Here is a 21398-nt window from a genome sequence, read left to right as displayed (position 1 = left end):
CTATTGCGGTCCCCAAACAGACTGTCCCCAAACTTAGTGGCTTAAAGAAGTGCACTTCTTTATTTTGCTCATTTATCTGCAGTTTGGGGTGGGTNNGATGACGCTCCTCTGCTTCATTTGTGTCTGGGGCTGTAACAGGGAAGACCTGAATGGCTGGGGTCCGGAATGGCTGGGGCTGGCTTCCTTGTAGTACAGCAGTCTCCAAGTGGCTGGGCTTCTTTTATGGCAGCTGGATTTCCTCAAAGCAAGTGGCAAACGTTCTTGGATCTAGACTCAGAAGTTTCAGTATATCAGTTCCATCACGGCCTATTGGTTCAGCAAACACTTAAGACCAGCCCAGATTCAAGGAATGGGGGAAATTAGTCCCTATCTCTACATGGAAGGAGTGCAAAACAATTTACAGGCATTTTTTTTTAAAGAGAGGGAGAAAGAGGAGGTGGGGAGGGGGAGGGGGAGAGGGAGAGGGAGAGAGAGAGAGAGAGAATCTGGGCATGGAGCCCGATGCAGAGTTCTATCTCACAGCCTTGAGATCATGACCTGAGCCAAAATCAAAAGTCAGACACTTAACTGACTGAGCCACCCAGGTGCCTCAAAAGGTGCATTTGGTGCCGAAGAGGGACTCGAATCAGCCATCTTTAATCCACTACGTAGAAGTATAAAGTGCAGGGGACTCTTTGACAACAACAGCAAAGGAGAAAGAAGATAGCAATGTTTCCCTTCACAGGCCAAGGTAAGCTTTTGCTTGTTTTTTAAGGCAAGATAATTTGAGCAAAACATGGCTAAGGAAAGAGAACCAGAGAAGGGAGATTAAAGAAGAAAGAAAACATTTGCTGCAGCAAGGTTCTAAGGCAGACATATTGCTGCTCTGTGGATGCAAACTGTTTTCTGTTATCCCTGAGTATTGGTAAAATTATGTGAAACTTCACGGTCTGGGTTCAGTTTTGCTGTGGGGAATGAAAGAAAAGGTTGGTTCCACTTCTGGCCTAGAGGAGTAGAGGAAGCAGTGCCTTCTGAGGCCAGACCATGGCTTCATGTAAGTCACCTCCTCCATCTGACTGGGTCCTTGCCAGAGGGTGGGGCCATGTCTTCCATTTCCCTACTTCATCCTACATGGCCCTTGTAGGACACTGTAGCCAAAACCACCTGCAAACCAGAATGCCATTGGTAGGGCCTACGCCAAACAATATGTTTCACATAGGAATAGGAAGGATGTGTACATGGAGAGTTGGGGGTGAGGTTGGGGTGCTGCTAAGCTTCACCAGGTTTGAAGTGTCTGCACAGTCGGTCAGGACCTGGGCATGAATGTGGGGGTATATCCTAGAATCAGAACTCTGCACTCTAAGGTAAAGCTGAAAGTCTCCACAGGTATATGAGGGGATTTGTTTCCCAGGGACCGCAGGGTGCTCGAACTCTGAGGTAACTGACACAGGAATATTCCTCACAACACAAGGCTAGTGTCAGACAATGTTCTGGTTATCTGTTGCTGAGTAACAAACCGCTCTAAAACTTAGAGGCTTAAGCCAGCAAACAATTTATCATTTCTCAGGATTTTGGAAAAGGCACAGTAGGAAAGACTTACCTCTATTTTAGGTAATGAGGAATAGCTCAGATGGCTGGAACAACCTATATGGCTTCTCCCCTCAATGACTGGTCCCTCAGCTGAGTTAGGTTCATCAGGTTCATGTGTCTGGGACCTCAGTTCTTGGTGATAACTGGGTCCTTACTTTTCTTCCATGTAGTCTCAGGGCCTTTCCCTCTCCACGTGGTCTCTGTGCGTCATCTTTCTACAGCAAGGCGGAAGAAGGGGAGCAGCTCAGGATTATCAAGGTTACCAGGTATTCTCAAAGCTCATATCTGTAATTAGCACAGTCACTTCTGCCACATTCTTCTATTGGTTAAAACGAGTCACAGGTCCAGTCCAGGTTCCAGGGTCGACAACCACATAAGGTTGTACTGTGAGGAGGCAAGCTTCAGCGGGGCCACCAAAGTAACAAACTACCTGACAAGAACGGCTCTAGGAGCAGATGTGTGTGGGCTGAGGGTGCTCCAATTCCTAATTTTATGCTGGCTTCTCTTTAGAGATGTTTGAGAACAAATAGTGGGGAGTAAGGTAACCCAAAACTTCCTCCACAGAATTAAAAGGGGGGGGGGGGCGTCTGGTCGGCCATTGCATCAGCCTGAATCAAGAAAGGCCGGGCTGTGTGTGTCTCCACTCAGTCTATCAGGCATTTATTGCGCATGGGTTCTTAACACACGTGTTACTTCGTTATCCCTACTTTACAGAGGAGGCAGCGAAGGCTGGAACACAGCGCTCCTTCTACAGTACCGCACACCACGGTACACACCACGATGAAGCCTCCTAGGCCCCTTCTGCCCCGCAGGTAGAGTGGGTGGAGCCGGGGTCTCCGGGAAGGCAGTACTCAGCGCGGCCGGCTTGCCTAGCAGAGCGGACGCCTCCCAGGCAGCCAACGGGAAGAGGACGCCTCAGGGATGCTAACCTGTTACCGCCGGGCCGCGCGAAGGGCGAAAGCTGGACTGCTAAGGCGCCCTGAAGCCGAGGCAGGAACGATCTCAAGAACCTGCAGACCCAGGGCCTGAGACCCGCCTCCAGGGCCGCCCGTGCGGGAGGAGGGCCCGCGCGCCGCGCCCCGCCCACGCACGCACCGCTCCGCCTGCCGCGCAGCTCTGGCCCCGCCCCCAGGATTGACCGCCCGAGCCACCGTCCGCACAGCCCCGCCCCGCACGGCCAGGCAAAGCGGAGCCGGCCGTGCGGTGTGTATGTGTTCGCGGGGCGCCGTCTCAGCCCCGGGAAGATGGTGGCGGCGGCGGCGACTCAGGCGAGGCTGAGGAGGAGGACGGCGGCGACGACAGCGCCTGCGGGCAGGAACGGCGGGCAGCTCCAGGACTGGGACACGACCCGGGCTGGGAGGCCGGGGCTGGGGGCCGGGCTGCGCCTCCCGCGGCGACGGCTGCTGCTGCTGCTGCTGCTGCTGCTCCCGCCGCTGCTGCTGCTGCCCTGGGCGGCTGAGGCCGCGGCGGCGGCGGCAGCAGTGTCGGGCTCAGCCGCAGCCGAGGCCAAGGAATGTGACCGACCCTGTGTCAACGGCGGCCGCTGCAACCCTGGCACCGGCCAGTGCGTCTGCCCCGCTGGCTGGGTGGGCGAGCAATGCCAGCACTGCGGGGGCCGCTTCAGGTGAGTGGGGGGTGGTGTTGGAAGGTCGGGCCCAGAGGGAGGCTGAGGCTATGGGGCACACGAGATGATTCCAAGCCGGAGGCAGATGCCGGACAGAAAGTGGGGAGGGTAGGGCCGCCCCACTGTGTTTGAGGACCATTTGGTTCCGAGGAGATCATCGTCTCTGGCGTAGGGTCTTGTACTGGAAGATGAAAAGATTCGAGGCAAGGGTGGAGGGCACCCCAGAGAGGTTTGGGTGCGGCGGGTGCAGGAGAAGAAAGCTCAGGGTCCCAAAGAGTATCAAAGCCAATCCCTGAAACGGGTCCTCTTTCGGATTAACGAGGTATACGAGAAAAGATGAGAGAGCTAGTCTTACTTAAACACTTCCTTTTAACATCCTCTTGTTCCCTAGGGCCTGATGAGTTCCCCTACTCATTGGAGATGTAGGGTACTCAGAAGAAACAGGGCCCTGGAAGTAATTTGTTGGCTGAAGATGGAAGGGAAAGGTTAAGATTGTGAGATATCAGAGAGAGAAGAATCAGTGGTTGTTGGCTAGAGAAAAGTGAGGAAACTAGCCTTTTTGAAGCTCACTAGAGGTGGCTGATCGGAACAGGGTGGAGAGGGCATAGAAGGAGGTTCCTGTTTGCCCTGGTTTCTGGAGAATATGGAGTTCTGAGTTGGCCTGGTTCGGGACAGTACCTCCTGGAGAGATCATTAAGTCATTAATTAATAGTCATCTATTCTTTGCTTCAGTTGTGGAAGGATTTCCAGGTAATACACGTGAGCAAATAGATTAGCCAGACTTTGGCCTAATCCACATGGAGTTTGGAATACAGCAAGAGAAAGATAGGTATACAAATGACCCTAGTAATTAGGACTACAGAGTCATTCATACCTTTGGCAGATTTTACTAAACATTTTTGATGTTAGCTGTAGAGGAGTGGGGAGATACCGAGACCCAGACAGACAGGGTCCCTCCTGTCAGGGATCTTACATTCTGGGCAAGGGGAGACAGGCAGTTAGTAAGTAAATAAGCAAATAAATAAAGAAATAAATGAAAAAGATAATTTCAGATAATAGTGCTGTCAAGAAAATAAAACAGAACGGCCTGATAGAGAATTATAACCAGTGAGTAACTTTGAGAAACCTCTCATTTGAAGTGACATTTGATCTGACCTGAATGAGGCAATGGAGAACCTGTGGGAATTCAGAGAGGGAGGTTGTGACTAGCTGGGGGAATGCAAGGAAGACTTCCAGGAGAAAGTGACATTGAATTTGAGCATTTGAAGCAAGTAGGATTGGAACTATGTAGCTGGGAAAAAAATTCCAGATGGGAGAGATGTTGCAAACAAAATTGTGGAGACCAGAATGTAAAGTATTGCTGGTACCGGGTATATAGAAGAGAAGAGAGTTGTGAGAGGAAGGTTTGGAATGGTAGAATTGTAGACTCATACAATGTCAGATTTTCAGGGGGAACTCAGAGAACATTGAGGAGCTGAGCACTCTGTTGTTACGGAAAAACCAAGTGATTTCATGTCCAGCGCGTAGTGCATCTTGCGTTGTAACTGACTTAGGGTGTTCTGATTTATGAATTACATTAGCTTACACATATTTGTTGAGGGCTGCTCTGGGGTAAATTGTAAGATGCAGTGGCAAACAAGACCGACACAGTCCTGCTTTTGTGGAGGTTACATTCTAGCTTGGGAATAAGAAATCTAATAATCAATTTGTTAGTATTTTGCTTGAGGCTATGGAGGCAAAGGACAGGGGCAAACAGAGGACTTGACTGCATTTGGAATGTTAACACTAGTGGCTGAGTAAGTGACTTTTGAGTTGGGATCTGAGAGGTAGGATAGCACTACCTACATGAGGGGTGGGGTGCTAAGGGACCAGCATGTACAGAGGCTTGGGGATGAGGGACATCGTGGAAAGCCGAAGAGAAGGCCAGATAGCTGAAGCAGAGAGCAAATGGGAGCGTGGCAAGACTGGAAAGATAGGCAGGGCCAGGCAGGCCATGTGAAGCCCTGTAGGTTGGGTTGAGAATTTTGACCTTTAGCTCTTGAGCAGTGAAATGGCACAGTTAACTTGCATTTTCATGACATTACAGGCTTTTACATGAGAGCCAGAGCAGGAATGGCCTTGAAGGTAAGGCCAGAGCATTTTGAATTTGAGGCGCTTCTAAAAGCAGGTGAATGGATGGTTGTGTCAGATGAGAACCCTTTAAGTTATGAGAATCTGGAATGCCATGGAAGGCAGTGGGGGCCCACAGGGTGTGGAGGGACATGCATAGCAGGATCAGTCTGTCTGTACTGTTCAGAGCAGGTGGACTCAGTGTAAGCATGAGGGGTGGTGGGCAACTGGGTGGGAGCTGCTGACCAGGGTCAGGACAGCAGTAATGAGCACCTAAGATAGGCTGTGGGAATGGAGGTAGGGTGGGTGCTAGGTGGTATTGCTGAGGTAAAAGACAGGTCTTGCTTTGAAACTGGTTTGTTCTTGGGAAGGGAGGGGGATGGTGAGGGAAAGAAAACTAGATCCTATCTTGGGTGGCTGAGAGGATAGTAATACCATGAACAGACACAGGGACACAAGAGGAGCAGGTTTTCTATACACTGAGATTAGGTGCTCTCAGGGTATCCACTTGGCAGGACAGGTTAAGTGTTGGAGTCGTCCGGGTATAGAGGGACACAGCCAGGGAGGAAGATAGGGTCTCTCTCTCATCAGAGGATCGGAGAAGAGCCACTTGTTCTGGGAAATAAGCAGTCCTGACACTGGTTGTCTCAGATGGTGTCACGCATGAGTGAAGGGGCTCCCCTGGTTATCGTGGGTGCTCCATTTGAGGGGGTTCAAGCTGGTGGCAATGCTCTTTCCTGGGCTAACAGTTATGCCTTTGGTCCTGATAATTCTAGTATATTTTGTGGGCTTCTGGAATTTGTATTTTTAAAAATGAAAGGAAGAGGAACTTAATGTCTCTGGCCTTTTAAAAAAAAACTTTCATTAAATTGTTAGTGGAAGGATTATTTTCGGGGAAGACAAATGTTGGTTTTGATTATAGTGGTACATATCTTGATTTAACTCACCGACCTCTTTGTTATTAAACGAATAGACATTCAAATGAATACCTTTCTGATATGGAATGGCATCAAGGCAGTGTGTTTTTAAATCTTTTTAGTTCTATAAATCCTGTGTTATAATTGTTGTTAGAAGGTCTTTTCTAGTAATTGAAAGGAATGCAGGATAATAAGAGGATTAGATCTCCCCGAAGTTGTCACCGAATGCATAGTATATGCCAGGGATCTGGGCAAACATTTTCATATACATCATGCCATTTAATCTTCTGGTCAACCCTGAGGGTTTTGTATAAAATTTATATTAGTGTATGGTTGAAGTTAGAAAATCACTTAATTTTTTTCCAAGTGAAAGATCGTACAGAAATGATTATCACAGAGGAGAACATTATTGGTGTCAGTTTAGTAAAAATAACTATGGAATCTTTGGTGGACGACTTCTAAACCAGTGCCAGTTTCATTCATTTTTTGTTACTGTTCATAATTTAGTAATCGTTCTTTTCTACTTGTGACATCATTGTGGAAATTTTTCTTCAGGTGATAAATACATCCCATCAAATTAGAAATCAAGATATTAAGTCCATTTAGGAAATTAATATGTATTTAATTCTTCTATGTTCCTGTTGTCAGTAGTTTGGGGAGGATAGACTAGAATAGCCTAGTGAATGGGAGCCTTATAATTACCCAGGATGTTAAGAATTTACCTTCTCTAGAATAAGGAAAGAAGTAGGCATTTATTGAGCATCTATTTTGTTCCTGGCATATGGAGTAATGGTGGTAGTAGTAGTCCCAACACTAGCTGCTACCAACATTTCTCTGTTTTTTCCTAGGTGTTCTGTCAAGTGCCTTTTAGAAATTACTCCTTTTAATCCTTAGAGTGAAGTTATTGCTGTTTCACAGGTGGGTGTACTGAAGCTTAGAGATACTGAGTAACTTGCGCCAGCTCATACAACTTGTGAAAAACTGAACTGGGATTTGAATTCAGGCCTTGTTAATTCCCACACCCTTGCTTTCCATTGTACCATTTGGCCTCTCATTTTCTGAGTCCGGTCACCCTTTATGAACATTCTTTGGAAGGGCTGCCTGATGCCATTGAGAAACACATTAAGAAACAAAGGAGGAAAAATAGATTTTTTTATAACAGTAAAGCCAGCATTAAAAAAAGAAAAACAGAACAAAACCTGAACTCACTTGAACCTGTTGGCTACCGGCCAAGGACATAAATACCTATAACTAAGTGAAATGAAACTTCTGGAAAATAAAATTTGAAAAAAGAGAAAGGTAAAAGAAAATTTTGAGGGGAGGGTTTATAGTAACTACTAAGTATTATTAACCTAAAGCCCTAAATTTATGTTCATGAATCAAATAGTCTTGTCTCTTTTTCCCAGTAGAATATAAGCTCCACAAGGGCAGGGATTTCGATCAGTTTTGCTTGCTATTCTATTCCCAGAGCCTAGAACAGTGCCTAGGACATGTGTGCAATACATATTTGTTGAATGAAAAAATGAAAAAAAGTCATCTTTACCTATATAACTACCATATCTGTCTTTTGTCCTCATAAATCTCATGAACTTCACTGTCTTCTGTTCACTGGGCATCTTTTTGGGGATGTTTTACTGTCAACTCATAGTAAGCCCTCTGAGGCAAACTTTTATCCTCCCCAAAAAGAATAGTCTTTCCCTTTATCCTCTCTTATTTCACTAGTAAATCCTACGTGAGATAACCAAAGGTCAAAACGTAGGAGTAATCCTTCACTCTGTTTGTTCTTTCTTCTCTAAAGTCTTAAAATTGTGTTCCATTCCACTCTTGCTGTTGCCATTCTAGAGCACCTGGCCCTTCACCTCCTTGCTGAGCTGCCTCTCTTGCACCCTGACTGGTCTCTTGCACCTCCAGAGTCCATTCTACACTTTGTCATAGAAATCCCCTGAAAACGTGTTACTGTCTTGCTGAGAAACCTTTTTTTTCCCCTACTCCTCTTATTACCTGTAAAATGAGCCTCGGCAGAATATTCCCACTGCCCCACACCCATTCCTTTCTCCCTACCGAAATTCTTCTACTTTGTAGTTTTTCTGCATATTTGCTAAATTTAACACCTTTCCTCCTCCCTGCCCCCATATTCTTTCTTTTCTACTTATCTAGATTCTACCTCAAGGCCCATCTTCAGTTCTCTATAATCTGTAATAGCCAATTCTCTGAAATCATACCCATTATCTTTTTTCGAGATGAATCATCAGCCTGTTCAATTCATAGATAGCTTTTGAGTGATTATTTTGTGTTAGGTACCGTGCACTGCCTTGAGGATATGAAGGTGGGTTAGAATCAGGTCTTGCTTTCGCATTGGAGAGCTCATAATTCTGAAAGGAAGACAGCTATGTGCATAGGCAATTAGAATTTAATAATAAAAATACAAGCAATATGTGGTGCTGGACTAAGATGTGGTGGACAGACTAACTCTTTTGAGGGCAATGGTGGAAGGCATCACAAAGAAGAGACCCATTTGGGCAGATCTGAGGTTTAGTGTGAATAGACCGTCTGGGAGAGCCGAGCATCCAAAAGGGGAAAAGAGAGTGTACAAAGGCAAAGAATCATGGGCTATCATGCTTACTTAAGTGTATTAGTTTCCTAGGTTTGTTGTAACAAAGTACCACAAACTGGGTAGCTTAAACCAACAGAAATTTATTTATTTATTTATTTATTTTTAAGATTTTATTTATTTATTTGACAGAGATAGAGACAGCCAGCGAGAGAGGGAACACAAGCAGGGGGAGTGGGAGAGGAAGAAGCAGGCTCACAGCAGAGGAGCCTGATGTGGGGCTCGACCCCACAACGCCAGGATCACGCCCTGAGCCGAAGGCAGACGCTCAACCGCTGTGCCACCCAGGCGCCCCCAGAAATTTAATCTCTTACAGTTCTGGAGGTCGCAAGCCTGAAATAAAGTGTCAGCAGGGCCATGTTGTCTCTGAAGGCTCTAAGGGAGAATCTGTTCCATGCCTTTCCCTTAGCTGCTGGAATTGCCAGCAATCCTTTGCATTCCTTGGCTTGTACCTGCATCACATTAGTCTCTTCCTCCATCACTTCAAGCTCACATGGTACCCTCCCCATGTGTCTCTTCTGTTGTGAGGATGCCAGTCATGTTGAATGTATGAGTATGACTTCATCTTAGTTTGATCATCTGCAAAGACTTTCCAAATAAGGTCACATTTCCAGGTACTGAGGGCTAGGACTTCAACAAAGCTTTTTGTGGGACACAATTCAACTCACAGCACTTAGAGAACTGAATATAGATGGATGCTGTCGGAATGTAACTTGTGAGGAATGCGTTGGAAAGATGTGAGACTGGAAGGTGATAAGGGTCTTGCCTCTTCCTTTCCCATCACCCTCCAGCCTCAGGATGCATCCTTGACCTGGGCTAAGCCATCAGGGCATTCCAGCCTCTGGTTGTAATGATTGTGTTGAGGTAGGCACGTGATCTAAGCTGGCTCAGTCAAAGTGAATCTCAGGACTTGCTGGAGACCTCTCTCCTCTGCATGTTTGTGAAGGAGATGCTTTGTCGTCTTCTGCTTTGCGTGCTGAGGATATAAAACCGAGAATTGTTACAGCTAGCGTTGTTGTGACAGGAGCCCACCTGTGGTCAGAGTAACTTCTAGAAGTGGGAGGATGTCAGAGAAATGGAGCCGGAGACCTGATGACTTCCCTGAATCTCTGGATCAAGCGTTGCCCGAAGCTGTACTTTTCAGTTTTGTGTCCCATGTTTGTCTCAAGCCAGTTATGGCTGGATTTCCTGTTCCTTACAATATAGAGCAATTCCTAACATGCAGAGGAACACAGGGCTGGATCATGAAAGTCTTCATATTCTGTACTAGGGAGTTTGAGCGGTATTCTCTTAGAATTGATAACATGGTCTAAATTCCTGACATTTTTCTGCCAAGTCTCTTAGTTTTCCAGTGTTGATGAACACATGATCTGAACCCTAAATTACCACAGGCAATAGCTGTAGCTTGTTTCTTTGATACTGCATAACTCAGATTGCCAGTTTCCCCTTGGGAACGAGGCTGTTCTCACTACCCTGTACCTCAGCTTTACTTAACCAGTTTCCCATTTGAGGGTTCATTAATTTATATTTGTAGATTCTATTGGATACAAATTCTGTCAAGGTTCTTTTAGTGACAGACACCCAACTCAGACAAGCTTAAGAGAAAAAAGACGGGAGAGATTTATTGGTTCATGTGACAGAAAAGTCAAGGGGATATTGTTGGCTTTGTGTGTGGCTGGATCCAGGGGACCACTTGCCCTCTCTCTCTCTCTCTCTCCATCTCTTAGCATTGGTCTGCTCTCTGCTGGCCTCATTCTCAGGCAGGCTGTCTTCAGGTGGTGTCTCCAGAAGTTAAATCAAACTGGCTTAGCATCCTCCACTGGAAAAGAATCTCCTTGAGATTACTGCAGTGAGGACTGTGGCATACTGAGTTTCGGTCTAGCACTGGAGTCAAGTCACTGAATGTCAGTAATTTGTCCCCTGATTTTTCAGTGGGGGGAGTAGAATTATGGGAGGAATTAAAATTCATGCTTATATGGTATGAAATTATGTTAGATGGATAAAAACGTTAATTAACTATGTAAGATATTACATAGTAAACATTTGAGGGTTTTTTGCTGATTCCTGGAAGATAGAGTTTACTTATTTGAGAAGGTAAAAATGTGTTTACTAAGTAAAAAAAAAATCGAGGCTGATGTCTTAATTGCACAAGGTATATGTTTGAAAACAGATATCTGACATTTAAGCTTTACCTCTGCGAAAGTTTCCCAAGATAGGCAAATGCTTTTTATTTACTAAGGTGTAGAGGACGGATAAATATATAGGAGAAAAACAGAGTATGTATGATCACAGTTTTTTCTAAATATGATGAACTGACTTAATAAATTTATAGGTTATGTTTATCCTGAGTATTAAATACAGAAGAAGGTATTTGGTACTGTGGTTGAACAGAAATCATGCTGGTTTTTCTCTTGAACACAATCTGGTTTCTAAAACTGAAATGAAACCACTGTTGTACTTTTCAGAATATTTGTGTTGGAAAATTTATCAGCTGCTGGCCTATGTTTCTCACTTATACTTTTTATCACTGTGATTTCTCCAGTGCATTGTGGCAAACGTGAGCCCCATCCATGTACCGTATACTGATCTCGTTCTTTAGTTCGTGACTCTCTTCCCTCTGTTTCCCTCTTCTCCCTGTACTTTGAGACTCGCCCTATATAATCAGCCAGATGTTGTCTCATTTTCCCTTTTGAGGGTGGCTTTCTCCTATTTGTCTTGCATTTTTCTTTCTTACCATTTTATGGATATCCTCTTCCTTTGAATGCTTTTTTTTTTTTTTAGCACTTGAGACCTTGGTTCGATTTTATTCTCTTAATTTTTAAAGAAGATTATTTATTTATTTATTTATTTATTTATTTATTTATTTATTTGAGAGAGAGAACGAGCACGCACTGTGAGCAAAGGGAGAGGGAGAGAATCTCCAGCGGACTCCCAGCTGAGCATGGAGCCCAACTTGGGGCTCCATCTCACGACCCTGAGATCATGACCTGAGCTGAAACCGAGAATCCAGCGCTCAACCAACTGAGCCACCCAGGCAGTCCTTAGTCTCTCCATTTTTAATTCTCTTACATTTTCTGTTTCTTCAAGTTAATGTTTTGTTTTTTTTTAAGATTTTATTTATTTATTTGACAGAGAGAGGGAACACAAGCAAGGGGAGTGGGAGAGGGAGAAGCAGGCTTCCCGCCCAGCAGGGAGCCCGATGCGGGGCTTGATCCCAGAACCCTGGGATCGTGACCTGAGCCGAAGGCAGACGCTTAATGGCTGAGCTACCCAGGCGCCCTCAAGTTAACGTTATGAGCGAACTTCAGTTCTAGCTATTTATTTACATGTTTATTCATCTAGAATTCTCTTGCACTTACAGAAGTTAATTTTAGTCATGGCTAAATTGCCTGTTAATCTTTTTAGAATTTGACATTAATAGTATACAGTTATAAGTTGAATGAAATTTCCAATTAATTCCTCTTGGTCCTTTTTGCATTCTAAGGAAGAATTTTCTAATTTGTTTACTCGTAAGCCTATAAGCATTAGGGGCTAGGACTGTTACCGGGTGTTGTTAAGAGACATATAAGTCACCTTTCTTGACCAGTGTTTCCTATATCTTTTGATTCACACATCCCTTCACAAAAATGTATAATTTTGTGAACTCTTTTAGGAATTAAAAAATAATCTTTTTCAAAAAAGTATCCTGTTTTTGATAAGATGATTTTAAATAGAGTAAAAAGTAATTTCTTAATAAAGACTATAACGTACATTTTAAATATAATTTGTAATGGTATTCATAATGTTAAAAAAATTTTGACCTTTTTCCTGCTTAACATGTAGTACATGTTGTTTAATGTATTTTAAATTAATTTTGTAAGGAAAAGCATGATTTATAGACAAAAAATGACACTTAATTTTGGATTGAATTTATATTACAAATAGAGATTGAATCAGACTCTGTGCTATAGAAATAGACTTTTCTGTCTTCATGTTTGATATTTATGCATTTGTGCTTTAAAAATTATGTCTTAGAAAATTTTTTGTGTGTTTTGTTTCTAAATCATAAAACGATAGTGGTTTCCAGCTATTTGTAAGCATTTCATTGCAGATAGCGTATTTCCTATGTGGATGGTTTGTTCAAAATTGAGCAGAAAGGTCAGATTGACTATAATTGTCACTTAATTTTCCCCTTTTAACATTGTTTTTTGAAGTACTAGAGACATCTTGCAAAGCTATACAAGGATTTTGATCAGAAGGTTTGGCAAGAAGATCTTGAGGCAAATTTGCAGAATTAGATTTCTTTTATGCCCTTCCGTAATGTATATTTAAATACCGTGTCCTATGCTTCTCTTTTAGTAGATGCTAGTACTGTCTTTTAATCAGAACATCTTTTGGACCACTGGTTGAGAAATATTGACCAACCATGACAGTTGCTTTAAAGCAACTAAATGATTGCTTTAAAGCAATTATGTTTGGTGCTGGCTCAGTTTCTGGACTAACTTTAACTCCCTTTTAATATGAAACATTTCAAGCTTATGGAAGAGATACAAAGAGTAATAAAATGAACATCTGTGTACCTACAACCTACCTTTTCTGAATTTCCTTCGTATTAATATTATTTTTATGATATAATAATCTTAAGTTATATAATATAAAATGTTACGGATACCAGCCAAAGTCCCTGTGTTATGCCTCCCTGATCCTGTTCCCCTTACTGTCTTCCCAGGTAATTAGTATGGTGAAGTTGATGTTTATTATTTCCCTTGCACGTTTCTACTTTTACTACAGATACACACACAGACACACACACTCTGTCTTATTTCCAAAAACAAGATCATGTTTTCATACTTCACAAAAAGTAACTATTCTATACATGTTTTTTCTTTCACCCAAAGCCCCATTTTTTAATGCTTTTGAGATTTGTTTGTATTGATAAATGTAGCTCTAGTTGATTCATAGTTATATTCAATATAGAACTCCAGTTTATTTACCCATTCTTCTGCTGATGGGGATTTAGATTTTTCCAACTTGTACTGTTACAAAAACAGCTACAATTAACATTCTTTACATATTTCTTTGTGTACCTACCTATGTATGATTTTTATCTAGGGTAGTTATCTTCAAACTTTTGAAGCACCTCCAAAATAATTTTAAGGCTCTTTTTACTTCCTTGCATACTTTTAGGTTGACAGGCAGTTGACATACATCATTTTTTTAAAATGCATTTATAGGGGCGCCTGGGTGGCACAGCGGTTAAGTGTCTGCCTTCGGCTCAGGACGTGATCCCGGTGTTATGGGATCGAGCCCCACATCAGGCTCCTCCGCTATGAGCCTGCTTCTTCCTCTCCCACTCCCCTTGCTTGTGTTCCCTCTCTCGCTGGCTGTCTCTATCTCTGTCAAATAAATAAACAAAATCTTAAAAAAAAAAATAAAATGCATTTATATAGTTGCAAAGAATAGTTACTAAAAAAAATTATATCATTAAAAAAAAATTTATCAGGTGGAATCCAAAGTCCATAGCAATTTGATAACCATTCCCCTTCGTTTAAAAAAATACATGTGTAGTCTTCTTTAAGTCAATTTTTACAGTGTTCTTTTTTTTTTTTTGCTTAAATTCTGATTTTCATTCTAATAACCCCATATAATTTTATAATTTTTTTCTGGGTTATGAATTCTGCTCACTGATTTAGATGTCACATGCCATAAAGCTCACCACTTTAAAGTGCACAATTCAGTGACTTTTAGTATATTCATAAGGTTGTGCAACCATCATCATGATCTAATTCCAGAATATTTTCATTATGCCAGGTGGAAACGCTGTTATCTATTAGCAGTCACTTCCCATTCCTCCTTCCTCCCAACCCCTGACAGCCAGTCAGCTTTCTGTCTATGGATTTGCCTATTGTAGACATCACATGTAAATGTTATTGTATAATATTGGATTGTTTTGACTGGCTTTTACTTAGCGTGTTTGAAAGATTCATCTTTGCATTGTGGATCAGTACTTCATTCCTTTTTGTGGCTGAATAAGATTCCATTGTATGCATAAACCACATCTTAATTATCCGTTCATCAGTTGATGGACATTTATGTAGTTTTCATCTTTTGGCTATTGTGAATAATGCTGCTGTGAATGTTCGTGTACAAATTTCTGTGTGGACATCTGGGTATGTCTCTTGGGTGTATACCTAGGAGTGGGATTGCTGGGTCATGTGTTAACTCAGTGTTTTACTTTTTGTTTTTTGGGTTTTTTTTGTTGTTGTTTGTTTTGTTTTGTTTTGTTTTTGAAAGAGGAAGGAGTGAGGAGGGGCAGAGAGAGAATCCCAAGCAGGCTTCATGCCCAGCACAGGACTTACACGGGGCTTGATCTCATGACCCTGAGATCATAACCTGAGCTGAAAATAAGAGTCTGATGCTTAGCTGACTGAGCCACCCAGGTGCCCTTCAGTGTTTTACTTTTTGAAGTGTCAGACTTGTTTCACAGAGACCACACCAGTTACATTCTTACCAGCAATTTATGAAGGTTCCATTTTCTCTATATTTTCACCAGTACTTACTTTCTGTGGTTTTATGCCATGTGTAGCTAGTATCCATTATGGCTTTGATTTGCATTTCCTTAATGTCTATTGATTTTGAGTATATTTTCATGTACTTATTGGCCATTTATACATCTTTGGAGAAATGTCTTCTTGGATCCTTTGCCCATTTTTAAATTAGGTTTTGTTGGGTTTTATATAGGTTTTTATTGTTGAGTTGCAAGTGTTCTTTATATATTCTGGATATTCTAATATTATCAGACATGTGATTTGCAAATAATTTCTTATAATTTTTGGTTGTTTTTCACAAAAGAGGACAACTTTGATAGTGTCTTTTGACATACAGAAGTTTTTGATTTTGGTGAAGTCTAATTTATCTATTTTTTCTTTGGTTGCTTGTGCTTTAAGTGTCTTATCTGAGAAACCATTTACTAATCCAAGATCATGAAGGTTTAGATCTGTATTTTATTTTTAAGAGTTTTATGGGTTTAGCTCTTACATTTTGGTCTTTGATCCACTTTGAATTAATTTTTGTACATGCTGTGAGGTACTTACTTTATATTCTTTTGCATGTAGATATCCAGTTGTTCCGGTGACATTTATTGAAGAGACTGTTTTTTCTATTGACTGGTCCTGGTATCCTTGTCAGTTGACTCTAGATGTATGGGTTTATTTCTAGACTCTCAATTATATTCCATTGACCTGTTTGTCTATTCTTTTGTCAGTACCAGCCTGTCTTGATTATTTTGTAAAATGTTTCAGAATCCTCCTATATAATTTTTTAAATGTTTTATTTTGAGATAATCGCAGATTCACATAAGGTTATAAGAAATAAGAGATGTCCTCTCCCCTGTTTCTCTTAATGGTAACAACTCACATAACAGTAGTGTAAGAGCACAACCAGAAAATTGGCATTGATACAGTTTTATCAGCCTTATTCAGATTTTACCAGTTCTCATGCACTAGTTTGTGTACGTGTATTTCCGCCTTGGGATTTTATTCTAATATATTTCTATATTGAAGATAGTTGAGTATGTTATATTTCTTCAAAACGAGGATTTATATATAAATGAATTTTTTTTCAGTTTCATGTTACCATGAGACCTTATGTGAAGAGTTTTTTCTGAATTAACTAATCATTATGGTTATTTTTAGTGCACTCTTGAGCAAACCATATAAATGTAATGGACATTTTAGAAATAATATTTAAACATAATAGGTAGATTTTTATTAGAAAAGCATCTCTCGTTGAGATGGATCGTACTTTAAAAAAAAAATCTATGGATGATACAACTTACTGCTAGAATGAGACAAAGTTCAGGGGCGCCTGGGTGGCACAGCGGTTAAGCGTCTGCCTTCGGCTCAGGGCGTGATCCCGGCGATCCGGGATCGAGCCCCACATCAGGCTCTTCCGCTATGAGCCTGCTTCTTCCTCTCCCACTCCCCCTGCTTGTGTTCCCTCTCTCGCTGGCTGTCTCTATCTCTGTTGATAAATAAATAAAATCTTTAAAAAAAAAAAAAGAATGAGACAAAGTTCAGTATAAATCTTACTCCCTTTGCCCCCTTTGGTAAATGTAAACCTGAGAAACCTTGTCTGTGCAGTCGTTGTATACACTTGACAAGGGTAGTAACGTGGTGACGTCGGTGCTCTTGGAATGTTGTTCTGGCTGTGAGGTGCTTAGCAGACTTTGTGGGCAGGTCTCTGAAGCTATGAAGATAGCCAAGGGCTTTGGCAGTAAGACTACTATGAACTATTTTGGTCCTGGGGTAGAGCATAGCCGTGGGAATGGAGATGAAGGGATCAATCTAAGGAAGCCTTTGATGGCAATTGTATCATGAATTGGTCATACATTTGATGAAGGGGATAAAATAGAGGAAGAAGCTAACAAATGTCACACCAACATTTTGAGCGTAGGAGAATGGGGCTGTTCTACCATTTCAGGAGGACTATAGTTGGATGGGAAGAGATACTCCTCCCACAAGATTAACTTAATATTTCAAATTAATAGCTAAGAATGTGTCTAGAAACCTGTAAGAAACAAGGGGGCTACACAAAGCAGAGCCAAATATAGCTCGTGTCAGAGCCATATTTTTTGGCTCCTGGTTTCTTTGCAGGGTTGAGTTTTGTTGATTCTGGAACTCTCAGTTTTTGCTGTTGGACACCCCTCTTATGCTCTTGAGTTTTCATTTCTTTTTTTTTTTTTTTAAGATTTATTTGCTTATTTGAAAGAGAGCGAGGGACCACAGGGGTGGGGAGGGGCAGATGGGGAGGGAGAGTCTTAAGGAGATTCTGCACTGAGCATAGAGCCCAACGCAGGGCTCAATCTCATGACCCTGAGATCACGACCTGAGCTGAAACCAAAAGTCGGACACTTAACTGACTGCGCCACCCAGGCGCCCCTTCATTTCTGTTTGTATTCAAAACATAATACAAGTAATCTTCATATGGATGTTTAAGGAAATGCTTTATGTAAATTATTGGACTTTCCTGGGTTTTGACCCAAACCAGGCATCCTCAAGGTACCTGCTTATCTGAGGGAATAGAGCCGAGTCAGTGTTTAGATGTCTTTGAACAGAGGCTCTACCTCTAGTCTTTTAGCTTCTGAAATGCTCTTCTCTCTAGAATGTCATGGATACATATAAGAGTTTATCCTGGACTTTCTTTGTAGTAAGCTGCTGGTAGGTAGTAAGAGCTTGAGAATTTTTGTTGTTATGAACTTTGCTGGAATTGATGTTAACCATTAGGCAGCAAATGTTACATGAACATCTGTGATATTTTAGGCACTGGAGAAAAAGAAGTGAATGAGATCTGTCCTTGAGAAAATCATGGTTGCCTAGTGGGCAGAGATGTTTCTCTGTATCAATCAGTAACAGACCACATGATAAGTCTGAAGACAGAGAAGGCATCACTCAGCTAGCATCAAAAACATTGGGCACAGTTTCCAGAGTTCCAGGGGACATTTGAACTGAAATCTGAAAGGGTGATTAAGAGTTTACTAGGTGGGGAAGCAAGAGGGAGGGAAGATATAGAGATAGTCAGGATGTGCTAAGGCATGGGAACTTCAGGACAGGTGATTTGAAGGAGGAGAGCGACATTCAGTATTGTGGCAGTTTGGGCTGCTCAGTCTGGGAGCAGTGGCTAGAGATGGAACAGTAGAGGTAAGGTGAGGTAGGATTGTGATGGACCTTGTATATTGTGCTAAGGTGGGCAAAGGTTTCCGAGCAGGTTTGATATGATCAGATTGGCCTTTGAAGAGGATGACAGATTGTTCTGTAGAGAACTGGCCAGATCAGGGAGCTAGGCTTAGCTATTGCAGGTGACCAAGCTTGGATGAGGAGAATTTGGATCAGGGCATTGGCAGTGGCAGTGGGAATACAAGAAGGACGAAATGGCAGTGGTTTTGTAGGCTGAATGAATGGGGAGAGGTAAAGGAACAGTTGGTAAGTTTTGAAAGGTAGGATGCATGATGACAAAATGTTGGGGGAAAAAAGAAGTAAAAGAAGTGGATTTTAATGTAATTTTTTAAAAAGATTTTATTTATTTGACAGAGAGAGAGGCAGCGAGAGAGGGAACACAAGCAGTGGGAGAGGGAGAAGCAGGCTTCCCGCTGAGCAGGGAGCCCGATGAGGGGCTCAATCCCAGAACGCTGGGATCATGACCTGAGCCGAAGGCAGATGCTTAACAACTGAGCCACTCAGGCATCCCTAATTTAATTTTTTGACATAGGAAATATTTGTCTGAAACATAGGTCTCCCTTTGTGCTGGAAATGTAGCTTGAGTGGTTACCAGCATATAGATGGTAAGCGAAGCCATGAATGCAGATGTGATTACCTGTGAGGGGGATCATGAGAGCTGGATCCAGAACAACTTCTAGGACAGAGCCCAGGATTTGAGCTAAGGAATTGTCCCTTGATTTTATTGAGTCTTTTTTTTTTCTTAAGTTAATTAAAATTAATTTTTTAATTTAAATTCAATTAGCCAACATATGGTACATCATTAGTTTCAGATGTGATGTTCAGTAATCCATCAGTTGTGTATAACACCCAGTGCTCATCACATCACGTGCCCTCCTTAATGCCCATCACCCAGTTACACCATCTCACCACCCACCTCCCCTCCAGCAACCCTCAGTTTGTTTCCTACAGTTAAGAGTTTCTCATGGTTTTTCTCCCTCTTTGATGACTTCCCATTCAGTTTTCCCTCCCTTCCCCTATGATCCTCTGCGCTGTTTCTTATATTCCACGTACGAGTGAAACCATATAATTGTCTTTCTCTGATTGACTTATTTCACTCAGCATAATACCCTCTAGTTCCATCCATGTTGATGTAAATGGTAAGTATTCATCCTTTCTGATGGCTGAGTCATACTCCATTGTGTATATATATATATACATATACGTACCACATCTTCTTTATCCATTCATCTGTTGATAGGCATTTCGGCTCTTTCCATAGTTTGGCTGTTGTAGACATTGCTGCTATGAACATTGGGGTGCAGGTGCCCCTTCGGATCACTACATTTGTATCTTTGGGGTAAATACCTAGTAGTGCAATTGCTGGGTTGTAGGGTAGCTCTATTTTTTTTTTTTTAAGATTTTATTTATTTATTTATTCGACAGAGATATAGACAGCCAGAGAGAGAGGGAACACAAGCAGGGGGAGTGGGAGAGGAAGAAGCAGGCTCATAGCGGAGGAGCCTGATGTGGGGCTCGATCCCATAACGCCAGGATCACGCCCTGAGCCGAAGGCAAACGCTTAACCGCTGTGCCACCCAGGCGCCCCAAGGGTAGCTCTATTTTTAACTTCTTGAGGCGCGTCCATACTGTTTTCCAGAGTGGCTGTACAAGCTTGCATTCCTTCCAGTGGTGTAAGAGGGTTCACCTTTCTCTGCATCCTTGCCAACATTAGTTGTTTCCTGTCTTGTTAATTTTAACCATTCTGACTGGTAAGAGGTGGTATTTCATTGTGGTTTAGATTTGTATTTCCCTGATGCCAAGTGATGTGGAGCATTTTTTCATGTGTCTGTTGGCCATTTGTATGTCTTCTTTGGATAACTGTCTGTTCATTGAGTCAAGGTAGATGATTTATTATTTTATAAAAATATAAGGGAGCCATATTATTTTTGGTAGTTTTAATTATCATCATGGATGAGTATGGTAGGATATCCTAAACATTTAAGCATATAGCACTGATTTGTAGTGTTATATGATTTCTTATAGTTGTAGATGTATTATTTTTTTAAGTAATTAAGACAAATGCTTAATTTATTATATGTTAGGGTCATTAGAATGAATAAATTTTCATGATTAACTTTTTTCATTGTATTTTTTAAAAATATTCATTTATTTAAGTAATCTCTGCACCTAGTGTGGGGCTCGAACTCACAACCCCAAGATCAAGAGTCACATGGTCCACCGACTGAGCCAGCCAGGTGCCCCTCATTGTATTTTGATTTTAAGGAATTAGATAAAACATTTTTTAAAAAAGATTTTATTTATTTATTTGACAGAGAGAGAGAGACAGCCAGTGAGAGAGGGCACACAAGCAGGGGGAGTGGGAGAGGAAGAAGCAGTCTCCTGGCAGAGCAGGGAGCCCGATGCGGGGCTTGATCCAAGGACACTGGGATCATGACCTGAGCCGAAGGCAGACGCTTAACGGCTGAGCCACCCAGGCGCCCCTCAGCTACTTTAACATGTAGAAATTCCAAGATCATATATGGAAGATTTATTCTTAATTTGTCATATGTATTAGAATCGTTGAGGTGCCTGGGTGGCTTTGTCGATTAACTGCCTTTGGCTTAAGTCGCACTTCTGGGATCCTGGGATCTAGCCCCACATCTGGCTGCCTGCTCAGCGGGGAGTCTGCTTCTCCCTCTATCTCTGCCCCTGCCCCCCTTGTGTGTGCCTGTGCACACTCTCTCTCTTTCTCTTTCTCTCAAATAAATAAATAAAATCTTTTTTAAAAAAAAGAATTGTTCGTGGAGCTTTTATTTTTTTATTTATTTTATTTTATTTTTTATTTTTTTTAGATTTTTTATTTTATTATTTAT

The 21398-nt window shown here is 42.0% G+C and overlaps 1 protein-coding gene and 1 long non-coding RNA gene across 3 annotated transcripts in view; one reads left to right on the top strand and one right to left on the bottom strand.

The window, feature by feature from the left end:
* Positions 1-102: 102 nt before the first annotated feature.
* LOC121104577 lies at positions 103-2648 on the bottom strand. Of its 2 annotated transcripts, none has more exons than XR_005836901.1 (3): positions 2499-2648; positions 1580-1784; positions 103-1143 (listed from the first exon to the last, which is right to left on the bottom strand). It is a non-coding gene; the product is annotated as an uncharacterized LOC121104577 (long non-coding RNA). The 2 variants fall into 2 exon arrangements; XR_005836900.1 differs by having other exon boundaries at positions 103-267.
* Positions 2649-2735: 87 nt separating this feature from the next.
* Positions 2736-21398, top strand: part of ATRN (attractin) — a 146524-nt gene continuing 127861 nt past the window's right edge. Inside the window, exon 1 of the mRNA XM_040638053.1 lies at positions 2736-3193. Coding sequence (XP_040493987.1) covers positions 2814-3193 — 380 coding nt within the window. The 5' untranslated portion in view covers positions 2736-2813. The remainder of the gene's footprint in view (positions 3194-21398) is intronic.

Source organism: Ursus maritimus, unplaced genomic scaffold, assembly GCF_017311325.1.
Source record: "Ursus maritimus isolate PB19 unplaced genomic scaffold, ASM1731132v1 scaffold_22, whole genome shotgun sequence".
Classification (NCBI taxonomy): Eukaryota; Metazoa; Chordata; class Mammalia; order Carnivora; family Ursidae; genus Ursus; species Ursus maritimus.
This window is presented reverse-complemented; position numbering and strand designations above follow the sequence as displayed.